General features: G+C 35.8%; 1 protein-coding gene across 3 annotated transcripts in view; it reads right to left on the reverse strand.

The window, feature by feature from the left end:
* The window catches only part of TBC1D5 (TBC1 domain family member 5), a 325,080-nt gene that overhangs the window by 186,558 nt on the left and 117,349 nt on the right, over positions 1 to 21,173 (reverse strand). For all 3 annotated transcript variants that reach the window (XM_075051907.1, XM_075051919.1, XM_075051928.1), the window contains one exon: positions 7,945 to 8,080. In XM_075051907.1, coding sequence (XP_074908008.1) covers positions 7,945 to 8,080 — 136 coding nt within the window. Of the gene's footprint in view, positions 1 to 7,944; positions 8,081 to 21,173 lie in introns of those variants that run through there.

Below are 21,173 nucleotides of genomic sequence, written 5' to 3' on the forward strand. Positions count from 1 at the left end.
TTTTTTAAAAAACCCTCTAGGTTAGAAGTATTATTATTCCTTTGCTCTCGATTTGTAAACAACAGAAAATAAGCTTTTGTTAAGCAGCACATATTTATTTATTTATTTGCTACTACAAAGCTGAAACCAGCAGTTAGAAATATCTGTTCCAAAGCTGAGGTGAAACTACCTGGTATGGATATTTTACTTCATTACTAGTTCTGTTCCTCAAATTGATACAAATGGCCTCCTTCTGTTTCTGTCTGTCTGCTTGCCTGATCAGTGGAGCTAATTGTCAGAGCCAGGGAGATCTCCTATACCTAAACAGAAGATATGCAGTTTGTAACCTGCTTAATTTGCCTTATGTCCTGGATGGCCCTCAGTATGTTGTTCATTAAAGTATCAGCTGTTTCGGTTGTAGCAGTGGCAACCTAAGCATAGGCCTATTTTTCTTTGTTAAAAGGCCAGATTGTCAATAAATAATACACATCTTGCCAGATAATTTCTTACCACTTAAAATAAATATGACAGTACTTTATCTCTCCCCTTCCACACCTCTTAGTTTTCCACGTCCAAAGAGGACAAGGACATGGGTACCCAAGGAGGCTAAAGAATAAGGCTTATTAGTCAATCGGAAGCCTAAAATTGAAGCTTTGCAGTATCACTTGGCACTTAAGTGAAAGTAGATTGAACCCTTCCCTTTTTAAAATAAGGAATTCCAGATCTTTATAAATGTCCACATATATGAAAAACAGGAAAGATCCTGTCTGTGCTGACATATTTCTGTTATATAGAGCTATCAATTTCTAATACAATCAAATCTGTGGCAGTTAAACACTTTCAAAATGTTTTAACATACATTTAATCTCAGATGCAGAGGTCTGTAACATCAGCTAGCTGCACACAATTCACAGACTGCTTTGTAAATTACAACCTTCTGTACGTCAGGACAGAAGTGAACTCAAACATCTAATTATTATCCTGTACCAATCATGCTGGCCTCAGCTAGAATTCTGATTTACTAGTTGTTTATTATACATATACAAGTACAATCAAACTTGTACAGTTCAATTTTTTTTAAATTAAGAGAATCTGCCTTTTCTGTATGTAGGAGATATAGCCATTTAACATAATTTCATCATTGCCTGGAAACACTTAATATTTGAGGTGTTTATGGGTAGTAACCTTCATATTATATTTTTGTATCAAGTCTGAGTAAAATATTCAAAGAATGATTCCATTCTCATCATTAGCTTCTGTATAACTTCTAATAATGAGCTAGTTTTAACATACTCTTAATTACATTTACAGAGGTTGTATTAAAAAAGATTATTCTGTTTTAGTTTTGTTGTTCAGTAGGTTACTATAGTTAAAATGGAAATTTCTACTTGGCATTTGAAGCTCCTCTAAGCATGTAAAATTTAGTAAAAAACCCTTTCTTCTTCATTCAACTTGCATCATTTCCTTTTATACCACGTCTATTATACCACAGGTATAACAGGAAGCGAGATGACAGCCAACTAGTTGAGCTTTAACCTGGATTTGGGAAAAGCTACGAAAAGAAAAAGAAATGCTGAAATCAGTTTTTCCCAAAGTAGGGTCACAAGGAGTTATTAGAAGAATGACGTAAGGCTGACAAGTGATTTATGCCAGTATTCAGGCAGGGCTGTATCTGGAAAGAACTGGAAATTCCCAGCTGAGACAACTGAACCGAGGTAGTGTGCCAATGTCATTAGTGAGAATGGTCTTATTTTCATACACCAAATTAGAGTATAAGTTTCAAAATTAATGTTTTAGATTTCTTTTAGCTCAATAGACAAAAGGTATTCTTTAATATCTGCTTTATCAACCACTGAAGGCAATTTCCCTACATGGTGTTTGTGCCAGCTAGCCACGCCACAGTATAACCTCCAAACTAGAATTGATGTAATGTGCCGCTCACGTGAAGGCACCAAAAAACCTGCAGCTACCAATTCTAGAGACGAAAATCCAAATCTGGAAGCCAGTAACCCACAAGACTGTGTCAGCTACTCACATTCGCTCCCACAGCTGAAGTCATTTAAAATACTCCTGCAGTTCCTAAATACGAATTTGCAGCAAGGTGCCGAAAACAAAGGGTCCACAACTGGCAAATTTGTAAGGGCATGTCAACACCCGTACAAATACAAACACAGTCTTTAAAGCAAAAAATGTACTGTGTGCTGGCTATTTTCAACTAACTTTATATTAAATATATGTATTTTTAAACACGCATAGTTTCTCTATTAACGGATCTCTTAATAACAACATATTTCTAATACAGAAAAGAGAAGATAAAAGGAAGAGTTGTGGGGAAGGAGCTAGTGAGAGGCTGAGTTAGCTCAAGACATACTATGTTGCTCCAATAGCCTTTGTCACTACAGTCCTGTTGCTGCTCAATTAAAAGCAAGCTAAACAGTAGTTATTATTAATAAATGAATATTAAAACACTTGTTATGTTAGCATATCATGTTTGAAGATGTAAAAACCATTCTTGCTTTTATTCATCCAATATGAAGTGAACCAGACTGAAGACAGCTCTTTCTCCTCTGGCATACCTTGGAAAAGCCAAGCCCAGGAGGAGACCAGCAGCAACAAGGACCAGTAGCAACAACAGTGCTGGTGGGGCACACTGAAGCTTTCTGCCTGAAGCGTAAAACTCGCCAGTGAAGGACACTGGGCATTCTCAGGGCCTGGTGCAAACCATAGCATGAAATCCCAAAGGCGTTAAAAACAATCACAACCCTCAGCACCTTCTGTTCCAATATAATGCAAAGAGGTTCACTGCTCCAATCTTGTCTTTTTAATGAAAACACACAGTAGCATGCATGTTTAAAAGGACTCTTATTAAAAACACAATACTATACTTCATGTACATGTCCCTTCCTGGAGAGAAGATGAAAGAACACACATTACATGACACGCATGATGTCATACAATACACTATCAAAAAACATCTGATAAGAAAGTAGTAAGGCTTCAAGAACTCACTATATCTGCAGTCTCAATTGCTTTTACCTAGGAGCGTACTTCTCACACAGAGAGGTCCAGACCTCTGTGGTTGTTTCTTTTAAATGTAATTGTGGAAGTGATCTCTAAAAACAGAGACAGATAAACGCCGCACAGGGCAATCTGCATTAGCATTGTCTCCCTGACTGAAGGGGATCATAAGTGCAAAAAAACCCAACTCATAACACTGAAGAGCTACTGACTGATTAGGAGATAATACGATTTTCTGACAGCAAAAATTCACTTAACCCTGGAACAAATGTGAAAGGATGTACCCAAGATCAACACATTCCCATGTGAACTACACTTAAGATTTGGGAAATTATTTGATAGCACTTGGGTCCTGTTAGGTCCAGAGAAGGTGGCACTTACTTTATTAGTTAAATCCCCTGTTTTCTACATGTTTTCTGTGTAACACTGATATAAGCCAGGTACCTCAAACTCCATGTAAGGTATAGTTCTACATGGTAACACTTTCTAGTGATCAGAGTTATGAGGTTAACACTGGAACAGCAAAATTCTCCAAAGATGAGCAATGGAAACACACAGAATATGGTCAAAATAGAAATATGAATGTTCTCTTACCACCTCTTGTATTTTTTCATGGCAGCCTTAAGAATCAGGAGGGATGCAATGGTAAGTAAGTATGAGGTGAGCAACTGATTTATCTTAACTCAATTAATTTCAGTCACACACTCCAGTAGTTATCTTTGTCCTTTGAGCTATATCAGCCTTCTCTGTGCTCACCACCAACTATAGCCTTTAGACATGAAATATACACCCCCGAACTCCAAATCCAAAACACTCAGACACATTAAAGGTTTCCCCTTTTCTTCTATTAAGAACAAAGAACACATTACATTTTTCTATGTGAAGTGTGCTATTAAGTAATAGCTTGTACACTAATTAAAGCAAATGTAATTGTGAGAACACACTGACATTGTTAAAGTAAATTACCCAATTCGTTAATAGTTTCATTTCGAGTGACCTTAATTGTATTAATTGTGATATTGAGCAAATTAAATTGAAGAGTATTAAATGCATTGTTCCAGTGTGTCCTTAGAGGATCAACTTTCTCATTACATCAATGAAATGGGAATACTACCTACTATGCTCTTCAAAACTTGTGTCACAATGTGGTGAACACTGAAACTTAGAGTAAAAATTTACAGCAGCTCAGAAACAGTTAACCTAGTTATCCCATTTCAATTTAATATAAACCTCAACCATTTGGAAATGAACAAAATAGTTTGTCAGATGCAATATGCAGGGAGAAGGTAGAAGAGCAAAGTTTCTGAAATTTCTCTTCATATATTCAGGGTTTATAAAGTCTCTGCTGGAGACAAAAAAAGGTAAGATTCATCAGTTTCTCTGATAAAGTTCCCTGTTTCAGGGGGAATAGTTCAAAAATACTGTTAGAATAAAATGAAGAATATCATGAAGATTCTTAGAACAGAAAATGTAGCAAGATACCATCAACTTACTATAGTCAAAAGCAAACACAACAATGCATATATACATACATGCATGTAAAGTAAAATACAACCAGATTCAAAAGGTAAAATCCAAAATTAAGATTTCTTAAAAGAACTCAAATCTTCCATTTGAAGTATCAGATTGCAAAAGTGAGAATCCCTGCCACAAATTTCTTACCAACTATTAAAAATGTTATTTATAAAAGCATATATGAGTGCATATATGCAATGTACATTTTTCTATCTTGAAAAAAAAATCAGACACAAGGAAAATAACACAGGCCAAATCAACCATTAGAAAAAGACTGAAATACTATCTAATCTGTTTTTTTGGAATATTTTAAAGGGATAGAAACAAGATTTTGACTGTCTGATAGTTAACAGCCTATCCTAAATTTTTTAAACTTGCAAACAAGCACATTCTCATGGCTCATCATAAATCAAGATTCAAAGTTCCTCAGTTACACAAAATTTGGAGTGCTATGAACACCCAGATCTTTCTCCAAATGACACTCACCTCGTCTGTAATGCTCTACTTTTATTTGTTCAGCTAGGTAATTGTCTCCTGCCTAGCATTTGCAACATTAATCCCCGCAGCTGTTCCTGGTGAACCATGTCTTATTCTTCTCAGACCACTTCTCCAAAATCTCAAGAATACTTTGAACTGTATGTCTGCCCCTGTTGTGCTAACAGCCCTGTCCCAAATAAACCACGTTTGCTCTCTATACCTTCACAGAGATTTTAATAAAAGCACTGAGTACTACTAGATTCAATTAACATACTTCTGGAATCCCATCCAATATATCCTTCCAAGAGACAGCGAATGAACAGAAAGTAGTCTATGCATGCAGTTTTCCAACCAGCTATACTTAACAGTATAAGCCATGTATTTCTGAGATTTCTTTCATATTATGAAAATGCCTTGTGAGAGAATTTCAAAACTCCAGCTGGACATGACATCTCCTGGTTCTCCATCAAGTTTTGGTATCAGTTGCACATACTAAAAATACAATACTTCATGTAGATTAACAAATCTGTCTAGCTCTATGATTAAGTATTTTTTTTCAGCATCCTTATCAGTGATGTGCTTTATTTTTATTACTTCATCTCAGTGAAGACTTCTATCACTTTGTCTCCAAGGTAATACTTTAAGCATTCAGCACAGCTTCAAAAAACAATTCAGATGTCCTGATATTCTACAGTATCGCACAGAACATCCGACTGATGGACCACCTCTCCTCCATATTTCTATGACACAGGATACAGAAGACTTGAAGAGAAAAGATTTTCACCAAGTTGATTCTGTATCATGCCTGAAACTTGAGGCAGAGTTGAAACCTTGTCTTGAAGTACTTTTGTGAAGACAATGATGGACAGACTGCATGGACAGGAACGACTGTATACTTTGATGCACAATGACCTAATACCATGTAAGCATTTAAAATGATATATTAAAACTTCACAGACTTATGTTGGATATATAAAGTTTCAAATTAAAATGCAGTATGTGTTTCACAGTAAAAAAAAAACCAACATGAAGATGAAATGGATGCTTTATATAAAATATTTACATAGATAGACCATAAAAAATGTACCATAGTTGGTAACCTTTATGACTTGGGGAACCATGTATTTACATATCTTTATCTTCGCATGTGCGTATGTATGTGTTGTGTATATATTTTTAACAGTTGACAGCTGTTTTAGAGCATACAGAGATGCCAAGCTGAATGAGGGTCTTGATTACTTCAAGATTAGCTATCTAAAGTTTCTATTCATTTTAAGTGTTGTTAGTGCGAAGAGTCATTAGTCACTTCCTTGTCTCATAGAACATCAGCATACATTTACATTGTTAATGAACATTTGGGGTAAATGAATTAATGGCACTTTTAAACATCAATTCAATACTAATAACTTTGTATGTCATAGAAATGTTAAGGTTGGGATAAAAATGAGAAACCTTTTCAGTCAAGGTAACTAATCGCTTCTGGGCACAATAAAGGGTAAAATTAATTTACAGTGTTTTTTTAACAGGGTAAAAATCTTGGTTTTTCTTGAAACAGAGTTGAGAGAATTACCAGTGTTTTTTTAAGGAAAAAACCCAGAAGAAATGCTTATCTTTTTCTTGATTGGGGTAGACTAAAAGCAAGCTATATTTCCTCTGAAAAATGGTTATTATTTTAGGTTATTGCAAAAGATTATTTTCAAGTTTCTAAAAATATGTTGAAAAAAGCATTTAGTTTATCAAACTAAAATGACTCCATATCGTTAACATGTCAAATATAATAGAAGAGTAACACTGACCTAGAAAAGCTATTTCATTTAATCGTCAGGTTTTAAAATACTTCCCCCTAGATGTTCATTCTCATTTTCTAACATTGAAAAAGCTTTATAAGCCAATGAAGAAAAAATGAAAAAAAAAATTAGCTCAAAGGGACAATGAAGTTTTACCAATATATTTTAAAGCAAAACATCAGCTTCTTACAAACTGAAGTAATAAACCTGACTAAGCAAAACTTGACATAGCTTTTTTAATAAGCAATAGTAAACAGAAGATTTATAGACAGATACACCCACACAGAGTAGTTGATCTGGGTGAGGGACTTAGGAAATGTGACAAAGTTGTTTCAACTCTGTAATTTAAAATAAATTTTTTATTTTGCCCTCCTGGTACATGTGTTCAATGACTGGAAAATTACAGGTAGTTAAGGTGCCACTGTGTATAACTGAGTACTTGAGGAATGTTTTCATGACAAGGACGAGCTTTCTCGTTAAGCTTATCACTTTCTTCAAACCAACTATACTGTCACTACTAGCAAATAAGTAGAAAAGACAAGCAACACAGACATGCATTGCATTATGCAAGCAGTTTGTTCTCACTGTTCATTAGAGTCTTCCAAATACTGCATTTAATTAATTTACTTTCAGTTCCATAGCAATTTCTACCTTTAAAGCCTGTTCATTCTATCTCAACTTCCAGGTTTTTTTACCAAATAAGAATATAAGTGCTAAGTCAAACAAACAAACAAAAAAGGAAATCAGCCTTTTTATTTGCACAATCTCATCCACTGAACTTTATTGCAGAATTAAAAAAAAAAAAAAGGAAAACAGAAAAAATCCCTAAAACCAAAGCACTGTAAGAACTCATGCTTGAGAAAGTAACATAAAGCCACACTGCATTTCAATATTCTTATGCTGAAGTCAGTGTTTGGTTTATGATTAAAAAAGGATGACAGCGCATTAAACATTTGGCTAATGTTTCTGTCTGTAATTGAAAGTTGACTTTTCGTGGTTTTCATTAGTGTCAGAGTGTTCTACACATACTCTGTGAAATGTTCTTCAAGTTGCCCTGTTCAACTTCATTGAAAGAACTAAACGAATTACGACAGGTACAGTTATCATGACACACTTATATAAGGTTTCTAGGTATAAAGTCAAAAAAGTACAGAAATACAAAACTCACCTTCCCCTGGCTTGTGCAAATAACTCTGCAAGGGATCAATGCCTATTTCTTGTTCCTCTGTTTGCAAAGGGTGACTGGTTTCAGACACAGAATGATACATATTGGCAACAGTAAATTCCAACTGAAGGGTATTTATCTGGAGGAAAAAAACCAGAGAAACAAACACTTTAGTGTTTCTTTAGCTATTTTTCAATCACACAAGTCAATAGCAAAAATGCTTCAAACCTTTCCTTATTTTCCAGGCATTACACCACCATTAGATGCCTAATAGCAAAACAACAGTGTTTCGATTCAAATGTTTTATTATTTGGAGTCCAAAAGAATTTTTATAGCACCTCCAACTGTCACACTGCAAATAAAAGTCCAAGTGCGGTTTTGCCAGACTGTAAAGTGGGGCAGGAGCCTCTTTTCTTCCTTTTTCTAGCTTCCCCAAATCATCTTTTAGTCTGATTCCAGGGAGAACTGATACTAGTCCTTGGGGAATGACGAAGGTTATAGAGCAAAGCTGAGGTGAGACCCATCATCACTCTTATGGACTCAGGACCTGTTATCATAGAAAAACTTCCTTTTAACCACTACTTTGTCAGAAATCATAGGACAAGAACAAGATAGCAGAGAGAGGGACACAAACACATATAAAAAGAGAGAATAAGATAAAACTGACTGGTATGATGGCTGAATTCAGTTTTATCAAGATTTATATTAGCTTTCTAGAAAGATGATGTTTAAGAAGCATTTGAAGAAACGTAATCAGCTAGCTAGTGAATATTTACAAAGAAGTTCTTCCAAAAACGAAGGGCAAAAGGGGAGAAAGCACAGAACTGAAAACCCAGGAAGCAGGTGACGCCGGTTCATCATCACAAGCTGCTGAATGGCGTTCAAATCACGATCACATAAGTGAACAAGAACTATGTTCGAAGTTCATGTGAGGAGTGTTGGAAGCTAATATTTGTTGCAATGAATAAGAGGATGCCAGTAAAAGGGTGAAAAGCAGATGGTGTTATGGTCAGAGCAGTAAGAAGGAAAAACGACCTTTCCAGTGCATTAACAGCACAAGAGTACATTTGTCAAGACTGCATTTTGGTCACTGTACAGCAATTTATTAACAGCTTGAAAGAGATGTAGCTAACTTGCAGCACAAAAGAACTATGCCAGCCAAATAGGTTTGATTTGCCCAAGCACACTAAGTAGCTACCTATGACTGCCATCTGAATTTTAAATATCACTTACTGTAACTGCTTAGTTTACAGGTATCTTAACTGTTTAACTCCAAGAAAATTATATTTAAAAAGAAATATACAAGCACAAATTGGTATAGAACAGAACAGAATAGAATAGAAGGCACCTACACTTTCAGGATTGGTATATTATCAATTCAGAAATCACTAATTATGCTTTTCCTTTGGTTCTTACAAGGCATGGCATTGACCATATATGTTTATACCTTCAGTTTACTGTCAATAAATGAAAAGGGACTAGGATTCTGAAGACCCTTCTAGTTTTCTATACTATCCATCTGCTTCGTTTTCCTACTAAGTTATGTGAAAAAAAAAACCCTAAATAATAAACAAAGCTAGTTGCACCATTGTTAGGCATTTCCTTCAAACCAATGCACCCAGACTGTTTCCAAAAGGGTGCTCTCTCAGTGGTATTCTCTGAGGGTTTTGTTCTTTATTTGTCCCGGCACCTGTGTTAGCGTGGTGCTGATATGATCGCACCATCATCTCTCACTGCTTTTTAACTAGAAGAGAACATCTGAAGCTCTTGGAAACAAGCAGCCAGGAACTGAGGTAAGTTAGGACTGCCCACTTTTGCAGTGGCACACTTTTATGTCAAATTATTACGATCTTATATGATACAACACCTCTAAAATACAGAATTACCTTGAACAACTCTTTGTACTAGCTCAACAAAATGTATTGTGATTGCAAATAGATATTATGTGTTTCCTATGTAATTTATAAATCATAATCATGAAAAATGTGCAAATGGTAAGTTGGAGAAAAACATATATAAACTTGCTAGCCACTTAAATAACATTTCAATGTTTACCTGCAGTCTTATGGTTACATAACATAGAGAAGAGTTCCTAACTACCTGATATCTTAGATAAATAAATGAGAAACCTGAAAGAATTTACTTTAAAAAAACAAAACAAAAAACAGCAACTTTGCTGAAAGAGATTTTTATAATTTTCTCCTGCTGGAATTTAGTTGCTGCTCTGGTTCTCTTTGCTATATTGTCTTAATCACCTTTCTACTCATCTGTTGATGTTGCCTTCACAAAAATTACAAGCTTATTTTGAACTGTACTGCCAGAATTTAACATTTTATTTTTATGGTCCTTTAGACACTGCTACACGATCTGACCAAGGTACAATCCCAAGTGCCTTTCAAACTGAGAACCAGGCACAAAATGACCTTACCAGCCTTTGTAGTTTTAGCAGCCACCACTTAGTTAAGCCACAGCATGCTTCAGACTTATATTGTCTTACATCCATAACACTGTATGAAATCAGCTCTAGTAAGTTTGTTCTTCTATATTCTTCTGTTCTGTATCCACCTTCTCTTTTTTAAATACTCCTTAAATGCCATGCCTTTACAACATATAAAAGCTATAATTTACTTTACAGACGGTTAGAGCAGTTTTAAACAGCTGAATAGATTTACTTTTGATACTTGCACAGTGATTTAATCAGTTACTTGTGTTTGTTTACAGATACATTTGATTAGTGTTAAAAAAAAATCACTACCTATTAGTCTTGTCACTCCTTAGTCCAAGCAATTTTCTTTACAGTTTTATACTTAAGTTCTTTTCAGCTCTTCTAACAAAGAGCAAAGAGAACTATTAAACAATTATGATTACACTTGGGATCTTACTCTGAGACAGATTAATTCTTTACAGGTTTGTGGTTGATTTGTAATGGCCTACTAACATTGTTCATAATAAATAAGATGCAATTTAAAAACATTCTCAATGTGAAACAATAAAAATGTAATAAAAATCTGAAGTTCAATTATTAGATTACAAGACTCGATACTGGCTATCTTGTTAAACCCTAACAGCTCAGTCAAAGCTAGAAGTGACTCTTTTATCTATTCCTTTTTTTTTTTTTCCTCCAAAGATGAAGGGCTAAAAAACCCAAAGACCAGGCACCCCTCCCAGAACTGGGAGTTCAACTATTCTTTAATACACATGAAAAAATAATTAAGGCTGCATATGAAACATTTATCTAGTTAGGGGAATGAAAAGAGACACTAATCCACCCATGAGCCCAAGGAAAAGACAGGCATATAAACTCCTTAAGTACACGAGCAGGGAGAGCCCTCACGCGCCAGCAAGGACAGCATCACAGGTCTGCTCCTCACCGACCAGCGCACATGCATGGAATGAATCCAGTCTGCTTTCCAGTGAAGGCAGCTTGTCAGTATGCCTGTGACCTGCCAGTCCAGTTACTCAATGGAGACCAAAAATCCCTTGAAAAATAGGCTTATGGGCTCCAACACAGAACTCCACTGGATATTAAAGGGACTCTGTAGAGATACTTGCTTATAGCACATCATCCTCTCTCCCTATGACCTCCTCCATATTCCATAGGTGATAAGATACCAACCTGTTTCCATTAGGAAAAACTTAACTGATGTTTAATAACATGTACCTTACTAACAACCTCCTTCTGCAAGGCAGGGGTCAACTACTCGTTGTATTAAATAGTCTGATTTAACATAGCCATTCTAATTCAGAGAACTTTTCTTGTTCTCCCCAAGTACTTAGCTTTGAAGTCTGCTGCTTCTTTTTAGACATAAGGAGGTTTGCGCACCTGAGAGTTTACAAATTTTTTGCCTTCCGTATTAGCTGCTCTAACACTAACACATGACGTTATTTCTACCACATCTTGCCTTAAATTAGTCTGTCTTACACAGTCATGCCTTCATCAGCATTGCCATTCTTCCTGTATACAAACCTGTGAGTTTGGAATGCTTAAAAAAATAACATTTAAAACATTCACAATGAAACCTACTTCTTCACCAGACTGTCAGTGGCAACAGCCTCAATTCAGCCATGCTTCATCTGCCATTAATATGCATAAGTCATATCTATCTATCTAGAAATACAAGGCAAAGATAAAAGTCTAAGTGTGATAAGCTTCTATCATTAGCTGAACTGCCAATGAAGCACCAGTTACATCCAGACCGGAGATGGGCAAAACATGGCAAAACGTGTTACACAAACATAGGAGTACACCACTATAACCAGAACTGTACAAAAAAGCAGAGTCATCTGTAATAAGATTGCAATAAATACTCATATAATAGACTGATTATAATGAATGTTCAGTTAGAAGATGAAATATTCAAAATAAAACCAAACTTTCTGGAGTTCTTTAGCAGTGAGACTATTCACTACCACGTGAGCAAGTGGCAAGACTACCCCAATCTCAAAAATTTTGATAAATTTAAAATCAGTATTTCATAAAAAAAACATAGCACAGTTGAACAGAATACTGTACCCTATTTCAAGTTATAAGACATTCATTTACCTTTTAACTTGCAACAGATACTGAATAAAAATATTCAGTTTTTGAAAGAGCAGTTTATGGATAGCAAGCATTGTTTCAAAAAGTTACTAAATTATTTCAATTAAAAAAACCCTAAAAACATGTCATCTAAAATGTTTCTCTTAATCATCAGTGTTTATACAGACTTTTAAAAATTATTTATTCAAATTACAAAACACGCCAAAACATATCAAAATTAATGTTTAAGATATGAAGAGTATTCATATTGTCTGGGCAAAATTAGAAAATATAATCAGTCTCACAAAGGATATTTTGAAAATGTAACTCAGTTGGTAAAAAAGAATTAGGCAATTCTGAGCTTTTACAACATGCATTTCCCCTCTCTTCCCGCCCCCCCCCCGGTGGTGAAATGAAAGGAGAGGAATTGCAGGCTTGAGGAGGCACTTAGGAGCAGGGCAGAAGAACTGCACAAATTGCAGCACTTGCCCCACTTGTGCTCTCTGAGACCCTCTTAACCCAAACAACGGAGCAAAAAAGCAAAACTTCTTATGCTTAAAGAAAGGAAAAAGAGAACCCACTAACACTGAGGAAGAAACTGAACAATGCTGTTTAATCTTGGATATGCTAAAAATAAAAATCAGTTTATATCAGTACCAGCAAAGCTACCGGAATATGACATTTCTGAAAACTACCGAAGCATGCCAAAGTATTTAAATAATACTTTGCATTCATTCTATTAGACTGTATCAACCACCTTCTCCAAATTATCTTTGGGCCTTTATTTCATACCATATAGCAAAGTTTACCATTTTAATTACTTAAATTGATGACAAGTAGAGGAAATACTTGTTTAGCTAAGTGATAAATTAGCTGCCCTGTGAAGTCAAATTGATTAAAACGACCTGACTAAAAGCAAATGTCTGATGTGGTAATGGTCTTATGCATGTTTTGTTAAGTTTGACAGCATCATGTTATGAGGGTTCACAGTTCTGCCCCTCATTTACAGCTTATGAAGTAATCAAGCATTTTAGCACACAGAAGTGAGGATTCTCCAGAATGTAAAAACATTTTAAAGTAGGTAAGGAATTAAGTATTAGGAGAATAAACATGCATTGTGTTTATTTAAAGCCATGAAGTACAGAGGACTTGCAAATAATCTAGAAACAGCTCCAGACCCTGGGTTGTCTTTTCACTGGCCAAATCCCCTAGGCCTTAAATTATTCCTCATAAAATAAGAAAGGAAGAAAAAAAAAAAAAAAAGTCATGCTTTCTCTGAATAGAGGGCTGAGCAGGAGACAGTCCTGAGCATGAACTCTGGAAAATGAGGACTATTTGGTATGTTTCAAGTCGGATACCTTTTACTAAGACAATCATTAATAGGCATTTTTGAAAATTTTGTTCCAACCTGTAATATTCACTGCTTTATTCTTTGCTCTGGGAGTGATTTTTACCCAGGCCACATGGACCACCTATCTCATAGCACTGAGCTCTTCTGCTCTCCATCACTCGAGCCCTTTACTACCACCACCTCCATTAAAATACAGAAGATACTAGTTCAAGTGCCTCCAAAAAAAAAAAAACCTGCTAAGGTTTCTACTTGGCCACTTCCACAGGTTGCCACCACCCACTGAAGAAAAATGCCTTAGGAGGAACACTAACTCAGAAAAAAGTGCACAATTTGACAAACTTTGGACAGCATAAAGCAGGTCTGTTTTCTTTTATAAAATGTATCAGATTATGTATCATTAAAGTAGAATGATGCAAACATAAAAATGGACTGACATGGTAGAGCAGATTAACATCAGCTGGGGTCCCAAACAAAACAAACAAGATCATGCCACTGACAGACAGGTTAACAGCCAGTGAGCCTACTGATCATGAAATGCAATTAATTTTGTCCCATTTAATAACATTTCCTGCATTTTAACTTCTGCCTGTCTGATCTTTAATACAAAAACAGACTTACATTGGACTTTAAATAAGTTAATTAAGTATTAAAATCAATCATGTGAAAGTCTTAATATTTAATATTGTTAGATTGTATATCAAAGTGGTTTTATTATTTATTTACTCCAAACCTTTCCAGAATACTTCATGTGGCAACAGGGGGTCTGTATCTCACAAGATAAATGCATTTACAATGCCAAATAAATTATATATAAAAGCATTTGTCTTAATACATGTCATTCAATATTAAATATCACCCATTGGTACCACCCTGAAACCCTAATCCTTTTTTACCAACTGCACATTTGTATTATTCAAATGTTGTCTATTAAATAGTTGTCTCAAGAGCCACAGTAAAGGAATACATACCTAAGAACAATTATCATAGGAGCTTTAAAGCACTGTCTACAGATTTAACCCTACAACTTTCATGTCTTACCAGTACTTAAACATGCAAAGTATAAATTCAGTAGTGAATTAAAATGTCAGGGATAAGAAACAACACAAACAGCCTGGGACCATGACAATGTATTCTCTTGATAATTCACATGATAGTTAAAAACTTTTTTATGCTAGAAGTTAAAAAAGAAAAAAACCCACAAAACTTTATAAGTAAACACTTTATATTTTGTTAATTTGGAAGATAGGAAATCTTCCACATATTTGTTACAAGCAGGGAACAAGTTTATGCAGTTGCTAGCTTACAGTTTTCTTGAGGTTACACAATTCTGTAAGGAACACTAGTTTGACTAAAGGAGAAAAACTTAAATAAAGCAGAGAGGATTGAAATCCTTACGTAATGTTGACCACTATATTTAATACCCACAGTCCCCTACCAACCTTGTCAACAATGTTTCCCAAGGTCTAATGCTATGAATAGTGACAACTGACACTTATGGTGAAACAATTTCTCTCTTCTGCTTTGAAAATGGTGACAACAAAAGTATAAACAGCATCAATCATTACCAGTACTACAGTTATATGTTCAGTATAGTCTTATTTAAAAAAAACAAAGACACAAGAACCAAAGCCAGTCTCAATTTTGAAGTTTGAATTTCCTTAAAAAAAACCCAAAACCCAAACAACCAAATCCCACACCCTCAACACAAAACTATACCTATTTTTAATGCTGGCTTATGTGACAGCTTCACAATGAGGCTGTTAAGAGAACACAACTTTGATCTAACATCGATTTCAAACAAGAAATACCAGCAAAACCAAAAAAAGATCCAAAGTCAACAGCTAAACATAACCCCTGCCCTGAACACTCCTCTCACCCCCAGGATCTAGCTTTTTAGCAGCAGATGTGAAAATGTTATGTTGCTGTATTTTTACCATACTTCCTTTCAACTGAAGACTCAAAAAGAGAAAGGTTCCTCGTAGCCAAAACAACTTGATAAAAATGAGATGTGTAAATCTCCTCCCATCACCTGATGTTGCTAAGGCCTGAGCTGAATCAGTGTCTCTGTCTTTAGACAGATAGCACAGAAGGACAAGAACCAGCTGCTGCAGTCTGGAGAAGAGCAACAAGATCTATTAAGAGCCTAGAAACTATAACTTACGACATAAGACTGAAAGAAACTTAATATTTTACTTTAGTGAAAGGAAGATGGGGAAGAAGGAGAGAGGAGAATGCAGTAAGATTTCAAAACTTTACATTATTCAGCTATGAAGCTACTCCCTTTTCTTACAGTAATCTAGAGTTGGTGAAAACCCTATTCATATTAAAATGATTCAACCAATTGGAAACCCATTAAATGAAAGAAATCCCTTGTTTATTTTATTTTAGCATATATTTGATCTACCTGGTTACAAAGCAATTCAATATAATTTAAATTAAAGCTTTGTCCTTCTGAAGATAGTTAAGAGATTAAAGTACTTTACTGCCGTTTATGGTATGGAAGTGACTGCTTTTAAGTATTTAAGAGTTTTACTTTCAGGAACACACAGGCACCATGCTATGCTACACGCTTTATGTTTTAGTAATACATATGTAACTCAAAGGGCCAAAGAATGTCAAGACTGAAAGAAATCACCAAAACAGTGAACTGGAAAAAATGGCAGCTTAGCCTGCAGCCTTACCCAAAATGATAGTAACTAGCTTAGACACTAAAAGTGTATTCAACGAAATAAGTTTCTAGGATATCACAGCTTTAAAGTAGTAAGCAATTAATCTAGGATTCAGCCTTTATTCTTTCACTATTTTTAGAAAACAGTTTCCTACAGGGGTTGACAGAATTTTTATAGAAACAGCAGCATGTTCATGCACGCACAGAGGCATTTACATCAAATACTTCTCTTCTAGATATGCAGATGCTAAAGCAGCACGGTCTTATGCTGAGGGAGAAAGAAAGTTGGTGTAAGCCCCACTTGCTAAGGAAAAAGGACCATTTCACAGGCACTTTCAAAAGAGCAGAGAGAGACAAAATTTGTTTTGTATCTTACAATGAAGTTTCTACGTAACGTCAAGAACCATAACCCATGTTCACCTACGCAATCCAGTCCTGATGAGTGAATTCAAAAGGGCACAGTTGTAGAGGAAAACCAGGTGCAAAAGGAAAGCAAAGAGAAGGTGCTTTCTGAAATCTAATTCAGCTGCAGTGCAATGAATGCAAATTGCAAGGGTTTCCTATTACTTCTGCCAATGGGAGCAGTGGCTTACTTGAGTATGTCTAAAAGCCGTACTTTTCAAGAGGAAAAGAGCTTCAGAGTAGGGCTACCCCTGGTAAAAAATATGCTGAAGCCTCCCATGAATGCTCCCTCTTACACTCAAATGCTCAGTCTCAAGACATACTCTATGTAAGGCACAGTATTCATGTCATGTACTGCCTGCTCACATTGCTTCTCTTCAGCCCTGCCACATCAGGAGTAACAAAAGCAGGATGCTTAGCAGCCACTCTAGGGGCTCAGTATTTTTGTAGAATGCTTATTCATACCTAGGATGTAGTGAGTTTCAAACAGCAATACCTAAATAAAACAAAATAAAATAAATACCTCAAGCAAAGGAAACCCCTAAGACGTGGAAACACAGGGTATAAATGAAACCTGCTAACCTTAGCAGAGAGTTGACTGCAAGAAAGCACTTTATACCAATATATCACTACTGCTATGAGTAACATTTTACTTGGTTTTTTTTTTTAGTAGGAATGTACCACTGTATTCATGCTACTAAAAAGATGACAAGGCAGGTTCTTCCTTTTGCAGACAGTGAACTCTGTTGCTCAGCACATCCTGCTGCATCTCTTGTTTCTGGTATTCAGGAACTCTTAGTACTAATTCCTGCCAAGGTTAGTAATATAATAAATGGGAGAAAATTACAGTGCAATACTCTTCCTTCTTTAATAATTTAATCTCTTAATACAGTGTTATGGGTTACAACTTATTTGCCTATCCGTTCCCACTCCCATATTTTCCACTCAAATTTTTGACCAGCTGGATGAAAAGTTCTACCCTTTCCTGCACATGCACATCAAACTGCCAAGGGAACAAGTGGCCTTGCTGAAGTCTGCAGACACAGAGATGCTAGGCAGGCAAGGCCACAGTAGCATAATGACTTCTATAATGCACTGTTACTTAGAGGCATTTCTTCCTCCTAAAATATTTTCTGGGCAGTCCCTGCTTGTTGCCAGAGCATGTAAAACACAGGCACAGAAGTCACCAGTACAAGCAACATGGCACATCAAACACACACTGGCTGTACCGCCTCAAAACCTGAAGTAGATGCAGGTCTTAAACAGCAAGGGGGAAAGCAGTACTTTGCTAGCTTATAGAGGAACAGAAGTCTGGCTATAAAAAAAAAATATTTAATTCTGCAGAACTGTAGAAATGTACCCTAAAATTTACAGTAACAGTAAGAATCCAGAACATAAATTAATTCAGAAATAAGGATAAAATACACAGTTTAAAGGGGGAAATATTAATAAAAGTGAGTTGCAATTTTTGAGTTAAGAGTTTTTTGTTTTAGCAGTGAATTTGTCTTACCAGAAACATGTCATCAACAAGTTCGATTTTCTTTACCCTAAGTCCTGGGTTTATTTTGCTTTAGAAGTGGGTCAGCACACACTATGCAGCAAGAAGCAAAAGCCTAGTTTTGCATGACATTCTTAGACAACACGTAAGTAGCAGGGCAAGATCTTAGACAAGACCAGAAGTAGTAGGCTAAGGGATCAGTTGCCCTGAGAATTGTATACGCTCTTCTGCTCTGGTGAATGACAGCAGAACAACAGGCAGGACTCTCTAAAGCTTTTTGATTTTTAATAGATAATACAAAAGATTGATGGCTCCTAAATATGTTAGGCTTAGTTGAGTGCTCTCTCTAATTCACCAACCTCTATGATGTGACTGAACCTCCCAGTGTTGCCTGAATAATAAGTTTTGTTATATGCAACCAACAAAAAGGAATTCCCCAAAAAACAGTGAAAAGATTTGAAGAACTGTACTGGAATAACAGCTGTCATTATACTTTACAGAGAGCTTGCAACACCTTTGAGGCTAAGCTTTTAAGCCCATTTTATTAAAAAAATATAACAGATGTAAACAAGATACGGTTAGAAACCTCCTTGATTAAATTTTTCCTATTGTTTTTAGAAAGCCTTTGCAGACAGTTTTCTTGTCTGTGTTAGATGGACCAGTATGACTTTTTAAGAATATTTAACATAGAAATCACAATAGCATTAACATTCTGAATCCTCCTGGACAAAATAGCTGTTTTCACATACTTATTTCCAACTGTGTGTGTGTGTGTGCGCGCGCGCGCGCGTGTGTCCTTCTGACCAATTTTATTATTTTCTTTCTCTCCAAACATGTGAAATTTCAATTTGCAAAAAGGTAGCTTTCAGATTTTTTTTCCTGCTGCAGACTGTATGATCTCATTCTTAAACTGGTCACGTGCAAAAGCCTAGAAAAATGTTCTTTTTGCTATGTTGTTGCATTTCTGGTAATAGTTGAGGTAGAGAAGTGACCTAGTTCAGGTACAGAAGTGACCTAACAGCGGCCAGGCTATGGACCACTTAGCGCATTAAGAAGAATGAAATGAGAATTTTGAACTGGATCCAGAAGTAAATGGAAAGAAATCAAGCATATAGAATATAGGTGTGATCTGTTCTCACTTTTCTTTCTTACTTAATAGTAAGGCTGTGCATCTTGGGGCACCTAAAATTAGTAGTCACTCTTGAAATTTTGGTCTATCATGTATTATTCATCTTTCTTTTTCTCCTAAAGGAAGATATAAGATGGCAGTAGCAGGTGTTCTTAGCTTCCTGATGGAAAAGGAGGAAAAAGTTGACCGAGGGGACTGATCATTCTTCAAAGGAGAGGTGACAGACAGAGATTGCTTAGCTGAGATGACTACTCTCTGCCAAACACATATTGTATTTCCACCTGTTGCCAGGATGACTTGAAGCTTAAGGATTTCTCAAGCAGGCACCAACTCCTCTGCCTACTCATCCAAACTCCTGTGCTTGAGAAGCTCTTGTTCTTTGCTGTGGAAGAAAAAGGGAAATCCTGTTCTGTTTTAGCAGCCACATTTATAAGCAAACCACTGAATACAACAAACCCAGATAACTTTAACATTATTCGTCATTTTTGGTTTAGAGGTTTTGACAGCATCTTACCAGAAATGAAAGCCAAAACATAAAAGATAATTGAAATGAAATGATTTAGAAAGACAGAAAATCACTCCTTCACTGTGCAGTAGCTTGCTTTCTCCAAAGAACCTCACATAGGACTCCCCTCATCCATTTGAATAACTGAACACGGTATTTTTAACATAAAGATCTATTTCTAAAAAAATGTCATCTAGTATATCCATACGAAGTTAGGCTGCTAGAAAGAATATTTCCTTGCCTCCTTTAAATTCAGGATTGCCTCTGTATTTACTGGAGCTCCTTTACAGCACTGATGTCAGAAACAGTAGATGAAAAAAGCGGTTTCACCTTCCAAAGACACACACACAGTTTGGCTTTAGAAAGGTAACATAGAAGACTAAAGAAAATTTTAACTAAAACTGTTTGCATTCTTTTTCTCAAAGAAAGTAGGAATGTTTGGTTTTGTTGCGTTGTTTCTTTCATGATTGAACTGCGATTTGACCACCAAGCTCCTCGGTTCACGGATAAAATGCTTTAGACCTTATCCATACCCTAGCATTATATGTTAAACTTTACATTTATTATTTCCTACAAATGGCTACTTTCATGGATATGTGCCATGCTGTCAAAACTCTTCTTCGGATTCATACTATTAATGGTCTTAAAGATACCATCTGAAACAACTACACTAGTTTTCATTCCCATCAACAGTATTCTTGGTGCAAACCAATGTGTGAATACTTCTTAAACTTTAATACAGCAATTATTTAATTTAAGACCAGTTTTCTGAATTAAAAGCACACATAGTCTGTCATATCCATCCCAAGACTTACACCCGTACAGCACTTCTGTACAACTTAAAATCAATTTAGTCATTTTGATTCTAGTTTATATTTAGGTAGTCCATCATGAAAGAGCCCAGAACTTTACCCTAACCTAGGTCCTCTGTATGTCACATGTATATGCAATCTACTGCATCAATAAAAACGGCTCACAGTTCAGATGATGTATACACAAATAAAGGTACCTTACCTAGAGGTCAAAATAATTTCTGTAAGAGCACAGCATATTCTCTTGTTTTTAGCTACCTCCTACAGCCATAAAGTATAAAAATTTAACAAGCTGCAAAATAACAAATTGAACGCCATACATTGAGTTTCTTTAGTAACACGCTAGGA

The sequence above is a fragment of the Buteo buteo genome, chromosome 2, assembly GCF_964188355.1.
Source record: "Buteo buteo chromosome 2, bButBut1.hap1.1, whole genome shotgun sequence".
Classification (NCBI taxonomy): domain Eukaryota; kingdom Metazoa; phylum Chordata; class Aves; order Accipitriformes; family Accipitridae; genus Buteo; species Buteo buteo.